Source organism: Fundulus heteroclitus, chromosome 13 (assembly GCF_011125445.2).
Source record: "Fundulus heteroclitus isolate FHET01 chromosome 13, MU-UCD_Fhet_4.1, whole genome shotgun sequence".
Lineage (NCBI taxonomy): Eukaryota > Metazoa > Chordata > Actinopteri > Cyprinodontiformes > Fundulidae > Fundulus > Fundulus heteroclitus.
Window position 1 is genome coordinate 9213697 of NC_046373.1, and position 18424 is coordinate 9232120.

Here is an 18424-nt window from a genome sequence, read left to right on the forward strand (position 1 = left end):
CCACCCGCTCAACCAAAAAAAAAAACTACTCTGTTTAAAGGCTTTAGGTTATTTAAAGAAGAAAAAAAAACAAAAAAACTACATTTTGGTAGGCTAGAGGAAACCTTCTCGGCTGGCTTTTGCTCGCTCTCTCTGAACAGCAAGAATGAATTAGGGGGAAAAAAACTAATTAAAAAGGAAGAAGTGGCTGCAGGTTTGTGCTGTTAATACAAGAATAGCTACATAATTCTTTTTTTTTTTTTTCCTTTTCTCATTTAGTGCAAACGTAACTTTTGGGAGTTTTATATCAAGAATGCAATTCAGATCTGGTTTTATAAGGTGCTGGTGTAGGGAACGGACAAATGCAACAACAAAGAAGCAGCAGCGACAAATCCCAACGCTGTCTCCTTAAAAGAAATGCTTGCAAGTTACTGTTTCTTTTCCGAGTCCAACTTAAAGCAGGGAGATTGTTGCAATTATTGAAGCCTCTGCCTTCCGATTTCAATGGAGGGAACCGAATTAAGAAGAAAATGAATAAAAACAACAAGCACTGACAGCGTCTGAGAGAAAAGATATTTCCTTATATGTGGAAATATCTCAAAAGGCCCATTTCCGTTCAAATTCCCAAGACTGGATCCGAACCCCAGGGATCTAAACTCATCCCGACGTAGAAAGCCGCGCACTTCACTCCAGCTGATCCTTTCCGTCCATCTTTTCTGAACCTTCTTACAGATGTCCAACCAGGCACTATGAGACACCTTTTCTACAAAGACGCACACACTGCAAAAAACTGAACTAAAAATAAGTACAAATTTCTTGAAATGAACGCTTTTATCCTTGATTTAAGCAGGTAAATAAGATGATTTGCCAATGGAGTTAGATTTTTGCACTTAAAATAGGAACAACTCGTCTCTATCATAATATTTCAAGTGCAGTCTATCTAATTATCTTATTTTAGGGGTCAAAATACTCATTCCGTCTTATAATCTTATTTACCCGCTCAAATCAAGGACAAACGCATTAATTTCAACACATTTTGTTCTTATTTTAGTTCTGTTTTTGCAGTGCAGAAACTGAGTCGTGAGCTGAATCCGGCGATGGTCTGACCGGACCTGAACAGTGACTGGCGGGAAACTCAAACGCAGCCATTCCCAAATTCAGACGCGCTGCAGATGACGCCGAGATGCATAAGGAGGTGTGTAAAAAAGGAAAACTATTTTCTACAAAGACCTTTCAGCTGCTCGTACAGGCTTCTACAAAAAATACTTTTTTTTTATATTATAGCTAAAGATCATAACTGGCTAAAATCCATACTGGCAGGTCAGAGCTTTACTAAAAGCGGTGTTCAGAAATCAGCCACAGTTCTCTGATCAGCGCATCTCGCCTTTCCTTTATTACCTTAGAGGCGTCTGCCGGCAGCCTAAACGAAGGAGACGAAGGAGAACTTTGCATTTGTTGTTACGCAGCCCGAGCGGAGAAGCAAGGTTTGAATCAAAAGTGTCGTTTTAGTGGTGCATAGAAAACCAAGCAGAGAGAGTCGTGTGTAGGTGCAAACACACTCAAAGCATTTGGTCATAGAGATGAAACAAAAAAAAACACATTCTGTCTCTTCGGCCTGCGTAAAACTAAAATGGAAATCATGCGACTACAAAAACGAAAAGGAAAATAAAAAAATAATAATAAATCACCATCATGCTCACCAAGCCTCTGGAGTCAACACGAGACGCAAGCGATAGGATACATAGCGAGGGTAATTATAGAGAAATGGCCAGCGGTGTGATGTTACCATAACACATCAACAGGTAACAAGAGGTAGAACACGCGGCCATTTCCATGCAATTACACCAGTGTCGCGCAACATGGCCGAGCCTTCGGTTGCGATGAAGGAACAAAACGAACAAAAACAAAAAAACACACGTTAGAAGTCATACCCATAATTCTGCTATCAAAAAGTGCATCCAAATTTACATGTTGTTAGACCAGCACCGATAAGAACAATATTGACATCAGAACAGTAAATATCAAGTACGGGATTTCTTTTTTTTTTTTTTCTTTTCTTCCCCAAAATGCCCCACAAAAACAGTCAGTCGGATCTCTAGTTGCTTTACGTGTAATGAGTCAAAAGAGGAGGGGGGAAAAAAAAAAAACAGAGAGAGAAACGGATGTTGTTAAAGGGAAAGGATCATGGATATAGTGAAGGATCAGTGAGGACTTGCGGTGATTTACAGTGAAATCATCTAGCACCTAGAGTCAAAATGCCTTTTTTGTGCTTTTATAGATATATATATATATCGTTTGAATAGCAATCATGTAAAAGTTTGTAATCTTGCTTGGCCACGAAAGATCGCATGTTATAAAGGATACACTCGTCATTTAGGCTAGAAAATCTAAAATGTCACACAGGACCCCTAAAATCCTATTAGAAAACACATGAAGATGCTGATAAGCACTAAGAGACAAAACTGAACACACACGCACACACACACACACACAAAAACAGGAGACAAAAAAACCCTGATTGTCTACCTCTATGCATGATCCAATTTCATGTGGGATCCCCTCTAGCTGTGAAATCTCTTCGTTAAAAAAACGATGCATAGTTAGAAAATATTCACCACTCGCCTTCCGTCGAGACAAACATTCACGCGCGCGGGATGTTACGTTATTGTGTATCATTTCCATTAGTAAAACTGTGACAGTCGTAGAAGGCAAGATCATTGCATTTCAAATGTGTATACAAATACAGATAATTTCGACAAAATGTGGGCCGGTCGTTTTTTTTTTTAAACAAAAAGTACAATTTTCAAAAAAAAAGTTTTATGCAGTTTTCACTGAGAGCTTATTTAAAATATACCTTGTTAGGAACAGTTCTGTTTAGTAAAAAGACTCACAAAAGCTCCCCGGGCTTTTGTGCGATTACTGCTCACGGTTTTTGAAGCGTCCTCTACACTAAAGAGATTCTTGTACAACGTTTTAAAATCAGTTCAAATGTAAAAACTCTGCTGTACCGAATGCCCCCCCGCCCCCGCCCGCCCCCTCATACCGAGACGCTACACAGCTGCTCCGATCTGACCGCGACACAGCAGAAAATACTTTCCTGCTGCTATTTACATTTAAAAAGTTGAAGTAGGGTTGCGGTGTGTAAAAGAAGAACACAAAAAGACAACTATAAATGCCTACATCTCTTAAAAAAAAAAAAAAAAGTATCTCAGCTACATGCATATACAATAAAGAATTACTGCTAAAAGTTTCACGCGTCCCCTTTTGAGTTCAAACATCTTATCCGCGCGGTTCAGAGTATATTAAAAAGGTCGCTGGGAACCAGTCCCAGTGCACCGAGCTGGGTGTGAGATAATCATTAGCGTGACTTTTAAATCGCTTCAGACTAGAGGATAAATGTGGTTACTCAGTCTCTAAAAGTGAAAAGTCTAAAGAATAAAACACGTCAGACGAAAAATCGTCTTTCTAGTCACCAGATTTGGCATAAAATAGTTTGATCTGAATCAAAGAAAAATGCAGAAACCCAACCACGGGCTAACTAATTCATGAAAAAAAAACAAAACAAAAAAAAAAAAACCTGGTCCCAAATGGCACTTAAAAAAAAAAAAAATCAAATAATGACCTATGTTGAAGGAAAGAAATATAAAAATTATTCATAATATATTAAGTACTTTTGTCCTTCTTGAAGTACCCATCCTGGTCAGTGCACTTTGCTTTGATTGGCTAATAATGTTTGATTTAAAACGTTTAGGCATATAAACAGTAAGTGAGCCTGCGAATCTTTTGATTCTCTGTTTAAGCACCAGGATCCGCTCGAGCACAAACAAAAATCGGACGTAGGAAACTTTTTCCAGGTTAGAGGGGAAAAAAAAACAAAAAAAACCTGGTGTATAATGTAACAGCCCACTTTCTTTTAGAAACTATCCGGGTTTTTTTGGTGTGCAAATTTGACCATTTCCTTTTCTTTTTTTTTTTCAGACTGGAGTTAAAAAAAAAAAAAAAGTTCCTTTATGCTTAACAAAAATTAAAAATAAATAAAGATCAAATGCATCCATCAAATTTCCAGCTAAATTAGCCATTTTTCAGCTAGATGGCTTAATTTAGGCGGGATCAAGGGGAGAACTGTAGACATATCGTCAAGTTATCACCAGCTAGAGAACGGATGTGAAGCCCTGTGGTGGAGTTTGCAGCTCACAGACAGCTGGGGGGGTTGTTGCTTGATTCATTAGTGGGGTTTCACCCACACCCATCCGGGCTCTCTGCTGTCAGGCAAAGTACATGGTGCGCAGGGTGTCCTGGTGGATCTGAACAGCCTTGGCCAACGCCTGATGGTCCCGCCCGTTGCTCTGGCCTGACGTATGGCTGCCCTCGGCACTACGGGGGAAAGAAAACGTACTTTAGAGGCCATCGTAGGGCAAGATGAATAAAAACTTTGTCTAAAAAAAAAAAAAAGAGCAACAAAAACGTATCCTTACCTGTCGTGCTCTTTGTCTACCAAGTGATAGCGAGCCCGGAAAGCCACTAGGTGGGCGTAGTAGGCCGGTGCTGGGATGGAAACGGACCGGGTGCAGCGCACGTAGGTGTGGCAAAGCTGGTAGGTGAGGACCTGCAGCTCGTCCGACGAGAAGTGGTTGTCATCCCAGAGCACGTGGTAGTGAGACGGTCTGCTAGTTCCCTGCAAGGAATGGATGACGACACTCTTCAGTACAGAGGTTGTTACTGTGTGAAGAAATCTGGACGTCAGAAATGTCTCAGCGAGGTTCACGTAATGGAGCCCGTGCCCCGTTCATTCAAGGAGAGAGAAAAATGTTCAGCGGACAACAGAAAGGCCGAACTGAGCGAGACAAAGATGGTCTGCTGGATCCGTCTGGGCTTTCAACCTCGGGGACATGCTGAGGATTTAAACGTTTAGAGTCCAGGATGACAGAGCACGCCCCAGCCCTGATACGGGGAGGCAGTGAAGTGTGTTGACCGTAAAGTTGTTGAGCCTTCACATCTCCTCTGACCTGCCCTGGAACAGGAAAACCATGGCCCTGGTGAAGAAGGCTCAACAGAGCAGGCCGCGACATGAAAAAATATCACGGTTTCAAAACCGCTAAATTATGTTTTTCCTTTCCACTGTCGCTTCATGCTTGCTCAGTATGAGGGATTGCTGCAAAGCCATGGACAACTCTCACAGACGGCTCTCCCTGTGGCTCTACGCTTCTCCAGGAGTGAATGCTGCTTGTCAAGACTTGATGCAACCTACTGGGTTGGACATTTTTTGACCAATCTGAATATTCTGATTGAATTTGACTTTGTAAAGTACCTTGAGATGACATGAAGGTTGCTCTACATGCCCAGGCCCAGGCCCAGCTGTGCTTCTTTTTCCTCGCCTCGCTACCTGATTGGCTACACGTTTCATTCAACAGCCTGCAGCACCGTTTGTCCTCGGGCAGCACCCCGCACGCTAGGATACCGAGCCGAGACAATCCAACACGTCGAATGTCCTGATTGGAGGTCAGAGCGGTACCGACGTTCCACCGAGCGGACCAGATCACTCTTAATACACCACACACAGCAAAAATGTCTCTCAAAGATCATCCTAAGAGACACGCAGAAAGTAGGCGCCTGTTGGAAGGGGCCAAAATCAGACTAATTATCCTGAGGTGTGAACCAGCCTTTAGTGAAACAAATACCAGCGCCGTGCCGCTGAGGCAGACAGCCTGGTGATTGTTCCGGTCCCGAGAGCATTTTGGAGTTGTTGAATTGTGCATTTCATTAGCTTTGAGGGAAAGTGCCAACGCAGCTTCAGCTGAGCAGCTCTTCTGCTCAACGCGCCCAATTATGACACCATCAGACTCCAATACCGGCCCAAACATTCAGCAGAGGCGCTTCTTCCTCAGGGAGGGGATTCTGGGATGTCTTGAAAGAACAAGGGGCCAGATCCAAACTGTTCCCACAACATTGGCAGCCTGATGTTGTCTAAAGTCTCTTGGTCTGCTAAAGTGTTCAGATTTCCTTTCACTGCAACCAAGGGACCAAGCCCAGCCACTGAAAATCATACTGATGTTCCTGTTATTTATTCTGATTTATTCTTTGATGCTGTGGAAGCTGTGACGCCCCAAACCAAATGTAGCCATTTGCATGCTCCTGTGGATGCATAATGACAATAAACCAAGTCTGATTCTATTAAGGGAATTATCTGCATTCTGCAGCAAACTCCTGCTGTGACTGCTGTTAGCCGAGCTACCGTAGCTATTCGCCAAAAAACTCATCGTTCTGTCTTTGTGTTTCAATATTAATACATCGTTTTGCAGCGGCAAGTCACATCTGCCTCTGCTCACAGCAACAAAGCAAAAAGGAAAAAAAAAAACATTTTGAACGCTGCCCTGATATCTTCCTGTATCAGAAAAAGGAAATTTGTCAAAAGAAATCAGGTATCAGGCCAAAGAGACCAGAAATCAGCCCCAAAGCTCTGATTAGTGCATCTCTAAAGAAAATGATATGCGGCACTCAGCCTTAAGCGGAGTCTCCCGTTCAATCACAGCTCAGCTCTTACCTGAATGCCCGCATGACTGCACAGATAGAAGTCAAACTCCGACGGGTGAGTGATTTTGGTGTCCACCGTGGTCCCGGCAGGAATGTTGCCACTCTTTCCGACCTGAAACAATCCAAGTTGTATTACTTTTCAAGTGGCCTTGACTGCTGATGCTACATTTAGAGGAAAAGCCAGACAAAAAAAAAAAAAAAAAAAAAAAAAAAAAGTCTGGTAACGTTTAGAGAATCGACCCCAGAAGTATTCAGGGCAAGTACGACCCCAATGCCAACCCGTTAATTAGAAATAGGGCTGAACAATTAATTGCATTTTCAATATAATCGTGATTTAAAAAAACGCAATTTCCAAATCGCAGAGGTCTGCTATTTTTGGCTATGTAACAATTAGGGAATCAAACGCGTCCTTTAGGTGTTGGTAAAATGTTTAAAGTGGGTTTGCCTCCACATGGAAGGGAAGACAGTTGCAGCAGTGAGATAACCTAATTTTATTACTTGTTTTAGAGTTTATATAATCATACATAGCATTAAGTTCTGGTCAATCAGTTTAATACATTGACTAGTTACACTTTATGTCCAACAAGGATTGATGTCCAATTAAATTAAAAGCTGTTCTCTTGAATAATATTCTGATTAATAGAAACATTAAAAGTTCTTGTTTTAAATAGTACTTCTTTACAAACATCTTTTTTTAGAGAACATTTTTGTAGCTTGTGGTTAATGCGGAGAAAAGTCAAAATTGCAATTTTGGTTGAATATTGTAGGCAGAACGCAATCATTACTGCTCTGAGTTTAGATGCTGTGGGTCTTTTAGCAACTAATCCACATGGCGAGGAAACAAATTGATTTGTTGTTTGTATATATTTTAAAACACATGATAAATTAAACTGGGGGGGGGGGGGGGAAATCGCATTAAATCACAATATTAAGAAGAAAAAAAAAATCGCAATTACATTATTTTCCAAAATCGTTCAGCCCTAATCAGACAATGAACCGAGTTTTATAGATGCATGACTGTATTCTGAATCTGAACAACTGATTCGTTGCTGTTTAGTTAAGATGGGCCGTAAAGCCAATGGAAATCTCCCAGTGGTCACTTAATACTGACCCTTTCGTTTCTGTCCACACAGAACAGCCTTGTGTGGTGCCTCTTCTGTACGACCACGAAGGTGATACCGGGTTGGTAATCCTTCTCTAGTTTGATGCAAGCCTCGCGGATCGCCAGCAGCTCGTGCTGAAGGACCTACAGGTAAAAAAGGTCAAAGGAGATGAAGCGTGTGACGACAAGACATGCTTGGGACTTGACTCGGAGGCGAGCAGAAAGGCGTTACCTGGCTAAACTGGCCCTCAGAAATGCCGTCTCGGTAGTAGATGATTCTGGTGGGCTTGAAGCGAGTGGACTTGTAGAACTGGATAAGAAGCTCTCGCACCATGTTGGCCAGGTCCTGGATGATGTCCTGACGGTGCTGCTGCACCCGCACCGTGGCGCAGTATCGGCTGGGGTGGGCATCCATGCTACCGACCACCTATGACATAATAAAACCTTATCATCTGGTAAAACTCAGGATAAGAACAGAAACAAATACTTCAAATACCATGGCAGCTAAATCTGTTACAAACGGTTTCTAACTTAATCAGGGCGTGGCTTTTTGTCTTGTGACTTACAGCGGCGATGGAGGGTTTCTTTCCATCCCCCGCTGGCGGATGGGTCACATCTGAACCGAGGAAGATCACAGGCTGTTGGAACACCAGCGGCCTGCACAGGAACGCAGACAAAGTTTACACATAAAAGCACCAAGTTCCAAGTACGGCTGCATACGTTCACATTTTGTTCACTCCCATCTATGTGTGTCTTCAAATATCTCTGTATTTAGCATCCTGTGCAGTAATTGGAAACGTGCAGGCAACTACTGCAGAGGGATTTTATTCAATAGGGGGATTATTACACTGCTAAAAAGGAACTAAAAGTAAGTAAAATGTTATTAAAATTAGTATAGTTTTCCTTGATTTGAGCATGTAAATAAAACTATTTGCCAGTGGGATGAGTATATTTTACCCCTAAAATAAGATAATTAGATACCCTGCACTTGAAATAAGATGGAGATGAATTGTTCCTATTTTAAGTGCATAAATTTTATTCCATTGGCAAATAGTCTTATATACCTGCTTAAACCAAGGAAAAATATACTCATTTCAAGAAATCTTTACTTACTTTTAGTTCCCTTATGCAAAGTATGAAATCATGACAGTGGGAATGCATTAGCCGATCGTTTTAAACTGTTAACATTGCGTACAATGATATCGTGATGACCACTTTTCCATTGCATCATGCTGCTCTAATCCCTACCTTAATAAAAAAATAAATCATTCTTTGCTTAAACAGAGGTTCATTATTTAAGCCTGGAAGGAGTTGACATCTAACGTGTAGAAGATAACTCTTGGCATCTTAATTTAGTCTAGATGTACAAATCATGACGTTGTGATCTCAAAATATCATCCTAGTTTCTGCAAACAGCTTTCTATAAACCTTCATCCAGTCAGGTTTGCATGGAGCCGGTAACACAGAAGCAGCTGAATACTTAAATATGAAGAATGGTGGTAGGAGGTGGTGCTCCGCCAAAGATCTACCTGTGTGAAACAGATCCTGCTGCAGGAAACGTTTCAGGTCAGACTACCGGTATAATACAGCAGCTAGCTGTGGAAGAACCACTTAAAGGAGCCGTATCACGCTTTTCATCACCTTTTCACATTTAAATCAGTCAGTTGTGGTTTATACGAAGTGGAACTGTTACCCCTGTACTAAGGTACGTCTGAGAGCAACTCGGCCTATTAAAATGCAAAGGAGGCACTTCACACCCCGCTCCCTCCAGACCAAAGGACGTTCCAAATGCTCCGTACGCATTTTCAACAGGAATGTCCCTGATCAGACACCAACCCCCATTTCCGTTTAAATAATCATCAGCTTCAGGGTAAATAGCTCAGCGTAAACTGGAAAATGCAGGGAAGGTCTATAAAATAGTGTTTCTACAACTAATCTGAATGTACACAAAATGCCAACTCCATCGTCTGCAAGGAGGATATCAACTTCAATCGTACCCTTAAAAAAAAAAAAAAAAATCTCTTTTAAAAGGTTTGGACATTTCTTGTTAAATATTAAGAGCCTGGCTTCTCCACCGACCTGCCCTGCGGCAGCAGGATGTTGTTGACGCCACCGAGCTTGACGTTGATCTTCAGACAGAGGTTGGACAACGTCTGAGGCGTTGTCTTCTGGACATTCTTCACCTGGACACATTGCGTGGCCATTCCGAGTACGGTGTCCCCAACCCGCTTCACCTCAGCTGGAAAGACGAGACACCAAGACAGCAGATAAGTAAACGTATTAGACGTTAAACCCACACAATGTTAGCTCTGCGAGTCTAGACTGGCGGCAGTGACAATCTGGAAGAAAACAGATATACCGAAAGAGACAACTTAAACATAGCTATTACTCGTTGACTTTGACAAAGGTATAATATTCTGTTAAAGCAAAACAGCAGAGCTCGTTAAGTAAAAACACAACAAAAGGGGTTAAAGGATTCTTCACCATAAACTGGAGTCTTTCCAGGGAGGATGACCACCACCAGCTGCAGGCCCTGGTAGGTGTACTTGAGGTGCCTGAACATGGGCTCCACGCTGTCCGCCCCCTGGGCGTACTTGCAGAAACAAGGCTGGCCCTGGATGGGCATCCCCGCGTCTCGAGAGATCTTCCTCAGCTGATCCGTGAACGCTCTGCCGAATGAAGAAGCAGTGCATCGCATGAGTCAAAGGATTCTGCATAGCGGCACGTTTTGGGTTGAGCTCTTCTCATTCTGCACATCTCCGTTACTTGAGCAGAAGTTCGGTGCACTGCCTCTGCGGCGCGAAGCAGGCGATGGCCCACACTTTGATCTCGATGCCGGTGTGGAACTGCTTGTTCCTCATGTCCCACACTCCCTGGATCGGGGTCGCTATCGCTTTGTTCTGAAAATGGCAAAACCGGGAACTTTTTTGTTAACACTTATCACCTTTAAGAGCAACCCTGAAAAAAAATAAAAATACATCTTTTGGCACGCATTAAAAAGCCGGCCAAACTGCTGGTGAACGTACCCTGCCGCCATAAAGGATGGACGGCGCCTGCAGGACGCGGCCGTTCACCTCCGTCATCTCGTCCCTCACCATCACTCCAAACTCCCGGACGTAAGGGTCAGTGTTGAAGTTGGCACTTCTCATCTGAAATCAAAACAAAGGTGAACATGAAACGACCAGTTGACGTGTCACTTCCCAGCATCATATATTCATCTTCATCCATTTTATTATGCTTCTTTTATTGCCCAGTCATATGATGAATGGAACTGATTCCATTTATCATATCATAAGTCATGGATTTAAGCATAAAATGAAACATTTCACAGCCATTTTTTGTTTAAATTTGCAAAACCTTTGTTCTGATTTGCTTGTGCAGCTAGGCAGGCGGAAACGCGACGTACCAGTTTACTGATTTCATCCTGGCGGTCCGGTGCCGACCTGGCGGTGGCGCGGATCATCGTGGAGGTTTGATTGTCGGTCAGCTTTTTGATGCAGCGCTGGCCCGCCACTATGTTACACACCTGCAGAGACCGCGTTTGTGGACAAAATCAGTCGACGGTCGCCTAAAACATCACCCGTTCCCTGCGATGAAGCGCGGCCTGTTGAAGATTCTTACCTCTAGAGGGAGGTAGGTGTGCTTCTGCTCCTGTCCCACCTGTAAACACGGGAGATGAGGGTATCGCAGGATGAGTTTGTACTTGTCTTTGAAGTACTGTGCTACTGTGCATTCGATGGTTTGCCCGTTCTCCTGCTGCAAGGGGAACCTAAGACCATAAAGAAGAAGAGCAGATATTCAACGCATGATTGGGCGCCATCCTGCAGCTCTACGCTTCTGATCTTCTTTTTTAGTGCAATCCGTTTGTCCTGGTTGCAACTAAATCTACAGGATCACAAATTTTGCAACATTGGAATAAGTTGCTGAAGGAGGTCGTGAGAGAGAGAGCCTTCTTACGTCTGATGGCTCGCTGGTCTTCTGGTCACGTTGCAAACTCTGTACTTTCTCTTCATCTGCCCACAGTGGGTTATCTCAACTTTGAGGCCTATATGAGGGAATCAAAAGCAACAGAGGAGCTCAGCAATAAATTAAAGAGTATTTAGGGCAAATTTAAATGGCTTCAAGACCAAAAAAAGAAAAGAAAAAAGAAATTACAGGATCCTAAAATATATTTTTCTCAAAATTCCCTACTATGCCAGACTTGATTTTATAGATTTTTACAGCATTTTCTATAAAATGATGGACATATGAGTCAAACAAATTTGTAAAGTTTTGTTGCAAATACAAAGCTTCAGATCTTGAAGCAATATTATATCTTTAGTGACTGACATTGTCACTCTTTCAATAAAATCTCTGTCAAGTATTCACGGCCACAAAAAAACTAAATACGACACATTATTCAAGTTTGAAAGAAAATTGTTTTTCACTGAAAATATTGCTTCAGTATAATAGAAGCTTATTTCTGTTCATGATCTAAATCAGAGTCAACACGGACTTACCTTTGATTTCTTTTGTAAACTTGACTCGCTGAGAGTCTGTTAAAGGCTTCTGTTGCTCCTCGATGCTTTTAAAATCCAGAACTTCACACATGAATTCAATCACAGGCTGGGCCTTGTAGAAAGCAGTGGCGGAAACTGCAAAGCACACGGAGCGCGAGCGTGCAGAGGTTACACGGGCCAAAACAACCACGTTTCGGACAGATTTCGTAGAGAGCGTGTCGATTTACCATCGATGTTGAGCATCATTTTCCAGAGCGAGGGCCTGACGGACTGATGGAAACCGAACCACACCTCCCGGCCACCGCCGAGAGGGTTGGAGCACCCCTCTGAGGGCGTGAAGAAAGAGCGCCCCACTGGGGTATACCTGCATCAGACAGATTGAGAGTTAGCACGACGGAATCTGGCAGGTTCACGCGTGGCTAAACCCTAAAAACATTTCTCACAGATAAAGGGGCGTACGATACGAAAAGACTATTAGAAGACAAACCATAAAAGGTAATGACTTTTTTTAAAAAGCCAGTCAGGGAGCTAACCTCATAGACGGTAAATGCCTCATGACCACATCCAAAGCTTGAATGGTTTCAAAGGGAACGCTCGGTAGCCGTCCTGAGAGCGCCTCGTGGAGCGCTTGGAGGCTAACGCAGGACACCCATTTGATGGACACCTTGAAGCTGCGGTCTTTGCCTTCACCTGGAATCGTCACTTCAAGCTCCACCTGTCAATGAAAAACGCCAAACATTAAAGTCGAGATCCTTCATGCTGAACGTTACTGGAGAAGTAGAATACGTACTTTGTCTCGGCCTATGGGCAAAGGCATGGCAGTGTAGAGGTTCTTCCTTCCGTCATACACCGGCTTTCGATCACCAAAGATCTGTGTTTTAAAGTGCTGGACCATGTGCTCCACGATTTCACTGAGGACAACAGCAAACGAATCATCAGAATAACACAACAACAAAAACAAGAAACGCAGCACTACCCACTTATCTGCAAATGAAACAAACCGTTGGGACCCACCGATTAACCCTCCTGGGACATTTCTCCGGCTTAATGTCAATATCATAGTGATAGACCTCCAATTGGGGAATTTCCATTTCAAAAAAGTTGGCCTGGAGCTTGATTGCCCTGCCCATGGTGCCAAAATCTGGCCTCGATGGTGGCTTGAACACATATTCTGGCAACGGGGAAGATGGTGGATCTGAATCAAACGAAAAAAAAGCAACAGTTAGAATGACACAACGTGGAAAGCTTTAAGACGCTAAATCTGTCCACTCGGACCCTGAGCCGACCCGTGTTTCAACAATTTGACACACAACAGAAGATTTTACTTTAAGGGGGACATTGTTGCATAGAAAAAGTGCGATAAATATCAAAACTATAATGCAAAAAAGAGGATTTAATGATATTTCTGCCAAACCACCCTAGTTTCACAAACTATCAATTCCCATTCTTATTCAAACAAGTCAATTTCTGTATTTTTAGTTCCAGTGGGTGACTGACTTTATTGCTCAAATGTGCTGTTGTTAAGTCTCTTTTAAAACACGCTTGTTTTCAGTGACTTTTGACATAGTTTGTGGTTACTTTCTTGTTATTTGTCTTTTATTTTAGTAGTCTTTGCAGCACGTTTTATTGTTTTTCATTATGCTTTATTAATACTTGTCTTGGTTTGATCTGCTGTAGTACTGTAAAGAACTCTGGTTAAACAGTTTTTTAAGAATAAAATGGATTTGGATTGCCAGTACACTTGCTCGCCCATTATATTTCACATACGTAAGTTACATTTCAGTCTGTCAGAGCCCACCAATCCCTTCCCCGCCTTATCTCTGAGCTCCAGCTTTGTTCGCTCTAACAAACTCCCTTAAACGCCCTGAAGCTTCAGGGATAAGACCTGCTGCTGGAAACGCTGGTCAATGTCTGACCTTGTAAAAACCAAAGCACCCATGATGCCACTTGTTCCATTAGAACTGTAAGGTCTCGTTAATTTGTCGGGAAGTCGACCTCAAACACGTTGAATCGGTGAAGGCCGTGGGGGTGAGATGGATCAGGGAAGCTCCAATGTGCTCTGCAAAAACTGCCGTTTGATAAATGGAGCTTAAACGTTTACTAAAAGCATCAATCTGTAACACCAACGCTGTAACGGTTTATTCTGAAATGAAACAAACGTTAATTTCCATGCACGTTACAGCACACGGCATAAGAATTGCCTCCTGCACAGAAATATCACTATTTTCTTAGGGTGTGACAATCAGCAGTGACCCTTCTTCTCCCCACAGACTTTTTTAGACGCATACTACAACAGAGTGCTTTCCATTATACTCTAATAAAGTATCACTAGATTTCAGCCAGAACCAGTTCAAAACAAGGTTTCTAGTCAGCTTACCAGAGCTCATTGATCCAGAGGAACGGGGTGCCTCCACAATCTCTGCAGCTACGGGGACAAAAAACGACATGTTAAAAAAAAAAAAAAAGTCCACTAACACATTAACTAATTTAAACTCACAAGAGAGATCTAGATTGTCATTTTTACATGACTTGCTGCAAGACAAAGTAAAGAGTGCATTTCATTTTTAACTGTTTATTTTAAGATATATGGCCTTCTTATCACTTCCAAAACACCATCGTTGACGATGAAAGGACTCTTATCAGTGAACAAGCAGAAGGCACGAACCAAGCTGGCAAGCTAAAACCTACGAAACCACCCAGTTGCCTGAAAATGCTGCTCCGCTTCTGTCCGTGTTTAAGTCTTGGAATGAGATAGGAGATTTCCAGATTTTCCAACTGCTTTAAAAAGGGAAACGCCATTTAAAAGGTAGCCTCACACGTGGGCAGCCCAGCTTTACAGAGCTCTGCCGGCGAGCTCAAATTTGAGTCCGGTGTCTGAAAGTTGCGGGACCCTGGCCCCTCAGTTGTGTGATCATTTTCGGGTTTGATGCCACGAAACCCTCTGGAAAAACCACGGATGGGGGCGCGTTTATTCGCAACAACGGACACCGTTTGCCTCGCTCATTCATCGTTTTATACTTCTGCGGTTTCGGTCTCATCGAATCAGCCTTTTTTTCCGCTGTGAGAAGAATCCGTCTGGCACAGGACGTTTCATAAAGAAGGCACGCAACGCTTTCATGATCAATGACCCAAGAGTGTTTTTTTTAAATAAGAGAGTACGATTAAAGAACTGGATAGTGAGACTCATATATCAACAGAAAGTTATTTTGATTTGGAGTAATCTGCAATATTTTACACGAGTCAGGCGGTTCGTGGTAATCCCAATCAACTGAAACGTGGTGTAATATGTTTTATTCCAATTGTTTTGATCAAACGCCAATAGATTAGATCTTCGTTTCGTTATGATGATCAATTCCGGTTGCTCAAGAGCGCCCCACCGGAAATAAAGACCCCTGGATCGGGGTCGAAAACAGTTTCAGAAAGAACAGAGCAAAAGCCCTGTTGCCTCCGATTTAAGGTGGTTCGCTGTTGCGATGAGGATAACTGAGAATTGTGCTTTGTTTACAAGGTACACATATGGAAGCAGGAGTGCGCCAAATAAAGCCGGGGTACAGACAATCCATTCTGGATTTAAAAAGGCCAGGTGCTGTAGTTTCAGGGCTTCTGTTTCCATTCATCTGACAGCATTCGATAGACTAAAGCACTGTCTGGTATCGCTTCCTTGTATATGTAGTGTTTTGGAATGAAGTACTTGTTTACTTTCTTGGCCACAAACTGATGGCCTTCTTCCTTGTGCGAGAGACGCTTTCCAGTTTTGTTTTTACTTTCCATCTTGTGCATGTATTGTCGTTTTCAAAAACAAAATAATTATTTTTTTTTTGTTTTAACCATTTGCTACTTCTAAGTATAAAGTTTCAGCGATGATATTTACATAAAGTTTTGTTTACTTTTTTTTTTCAAAAGTCCCATCCTTTTTAACATTTTTAACATAAACATAAAAAAAGAATAAATCATAACACCATCATATCATATGACTTGCCAGCTTGGAAGCTATAACGCATGTTAACAACATAGGTACGTTTACAGCTTGAAAGGGTTCCCTTGATGGACTTATTGTATGGGTCGGGGGATCAGATTAGAAAGCGTGGTCGGCCGCTAAACGCCGCTTAACGTCCGTGTTTATGTGTTTAACGGGGAGATTAAAATACAAAAGGGTTCGCGTTTGTGGTTTTTATCCAGAGACGGCATTTCACCCATTCTTGCGAATGCAGAGGAAAGCTTACTGTGAACAAGTTGACGAAAACGAGGTGCAGCTAAAGCTAACTTAGCTAACGGCTGCTTGATGCTAACGACGCTTTTCCACAAATCTAACGCTCGCTGACAAGCAAGGACGTGTTTTCTTTGTCCGAGACTCGGTTTATATCAACTGCACAATTATATTAAAAGGCAAACTGTTGTCAGAAATCCCCCAGGGCAGCCACTTTTGCTCTTATATCCCCCCCCCGCTGTATCACTTAGCCGCCGCTAGCAGTAGCTGCGGCACTTACCTCCAGCAGAATACATTTTGTCGACTTTTTGAACGGATCGTGGACGCTCGGATACTCCACTTTAGAGAGGGCAAACTCCACCGAGCCTCATACGAAGCCGAACCGGTTTCTGCGTCCAACGGCGAGGAACGGTCCACGGCTCGGAAATATAGATATTCAGTTAGCCAAGAGATAAATATTTGGAGTCTCTCATCCTCGACACGACCCCATCCCCCCAGCACACAGACGCGAGCAGAGAGAAAACATGCGCGGCAAGAGAACACACTGCCGTCCACTTCCGCTTACGTTGCTTGACGACCGTCCGCTGCACGCGGGGGGCGCTTAACAGGCTAACCTAGTTGTCTTCTATCACAAGTACACCTCATTACTGTTTTAGTTTTTTACAAATTTAAGAAACATTTTAGACATATTGCTGTATCGCTCTTTAAGATGACAATATACAACACGTTTAAAACATGGCTGTGAATGTGCAGACAACTGTTTGGATTTGTGACTTAAAAATTATTTCGTTTTCTGCATAGCCTTATAACTCCCAATCCTTTTCTAAAAGTTGCTGTTCTGCAGTTTTCTAGCAGTTTCAAAGGCAAACGTTTGTGTAGGCTACGAGGGGGGACTTATCTTGCCAGAAGACGTCCGTCGTGACGTCAGACGCAAGGAGCGTGATCGTCTCTGAGCGTGGATCCGAATTCAAAATGAACACAGCAGCGATTCTGAAACATTTCATAACTGCTACCCGACCCCAGTAAATACAAAGCTTTTTAGGTACCGCTGTATATTCAGTTTATAATTGTTGTGCGAAAAGACCTGGACGTTAGCAGCAGCATCAGTCACCTGCCATTGTGGGATCAATAAAGCAATTCAAATCAGTTATAGTTATTTATCTTTTTTTTAATGGAAAGACAAAAAATAAACAGTGGTCGAACAGGGTGGAGTGAAATGCCATGTGACCTGTGAATGCCTCCTTTAGATTTAAAGAGACAGCACTAAAACCAAAAGTTGCTTTCAGATGCACCTCAAAACAGGGGAAAAAAGGGGGATTTTGGGGGTAAATTAACAACGAGTTCAGAACAACAACGGAATGATTTCCACGTCAAAAGAAAAACTGAAAAGTTTTAATGCTAAAAGCCAGAATGTACAAGACCACTCCCAGGCCTGAATTATTTAGTAGGCCATATACTGTACATTCAAATTCAAAGCAGACTTAAAGGGGAAATCTGAGGGAAACTCGTTTTGGTGCTGTCTCTTTTATAAAGGAGGCACTTCACACGCCGCCAGAGTGTTCCACTCCACTCTGATCGGCCATTTTTGTACTATGCTGGGGGAGGGTGTAATAAGCAACCAAACATTTTGACTTAGCCACTTGTAGCTTCGGCATCCTTCAGCTTGGACTACAAAATCACGTTTGCAGCCTCCAGCTGTTTATTTTCAGACTTGCCCTAGATTTAGCTCTACCCATCTTCTCAAATAACTCTGAACTGCTTCTCTTTCTCTGCTGACGGAAAGCCTCCCCACAACATGATGCTGCCTCTACCATGTTTACCACAAGGATTGTGTGTTCAGGGTGATTTCTTTGTTTTCTGCCTCAAAGCATTTTTCATGTTGGCCAAAATGTTTAAATTTGGTCCTACCTGACCAGAACATCTTCCACGTGTTTTCGGTGTCCCTCCACATGGCCACAATGGCAAACTGCTAAATTTATCTTATGTCCTCGAAGCCCTGAGCCAGCTGATGCAGATGGCTACTCAGCCCGGCTCTGGTTCCGCTCGATCTTAAGGAGCTGTTCCTCTCCACTATCACCACATGCTTGCTGAGAAAGGGGAAGATTA

General features: G+C 42.7%; 1 protein-coding gene across 1 annotated transcript; it reads right to left on the reverse strand.

Moving 5' to 3' along the window:
- Window positions 1-3565: 3565 nt before the first annotated feature.
- ago2 (argonaute RISC catalytic component 2) lies at window positions 3566-16848 on the reverse strand. Its single transcript, XM_021322399.2, has 20 exons — window positions 16599-16848; window positions 14489-14536; window positions 13126-13306; window positions 12902-13022; window positions 12645-12826; window positions 12339-12475; window positions 12112-12246; window positions 11570-11657; window positions 11234-11381; window positions 11019-11138; window positions 10639-10761; window positions 10379-10512; window positions 10097-10281; window positions 9692-9851; window positions 8179-8269; window positions 7845-8039; window positions 7622-7756; window positions 6521-6622; window positions 4455-4654; window positions 3566-4353 (listed from the first exon to the last, which is right to left on the reverse strand). Exons 1-20 carry the CDS (start codon window positions 16612-16614, stop codon window positions 4245-4247), a joined length of 2610 nt encoding a protein of 869 aa, XP_021178074.1. The 5' UTR covers window positions 16615-16848; the 3' UTR covers window positions 3566-4244.
- Window positions 16849-18424: the final 1576 nt, after the last annotated feature.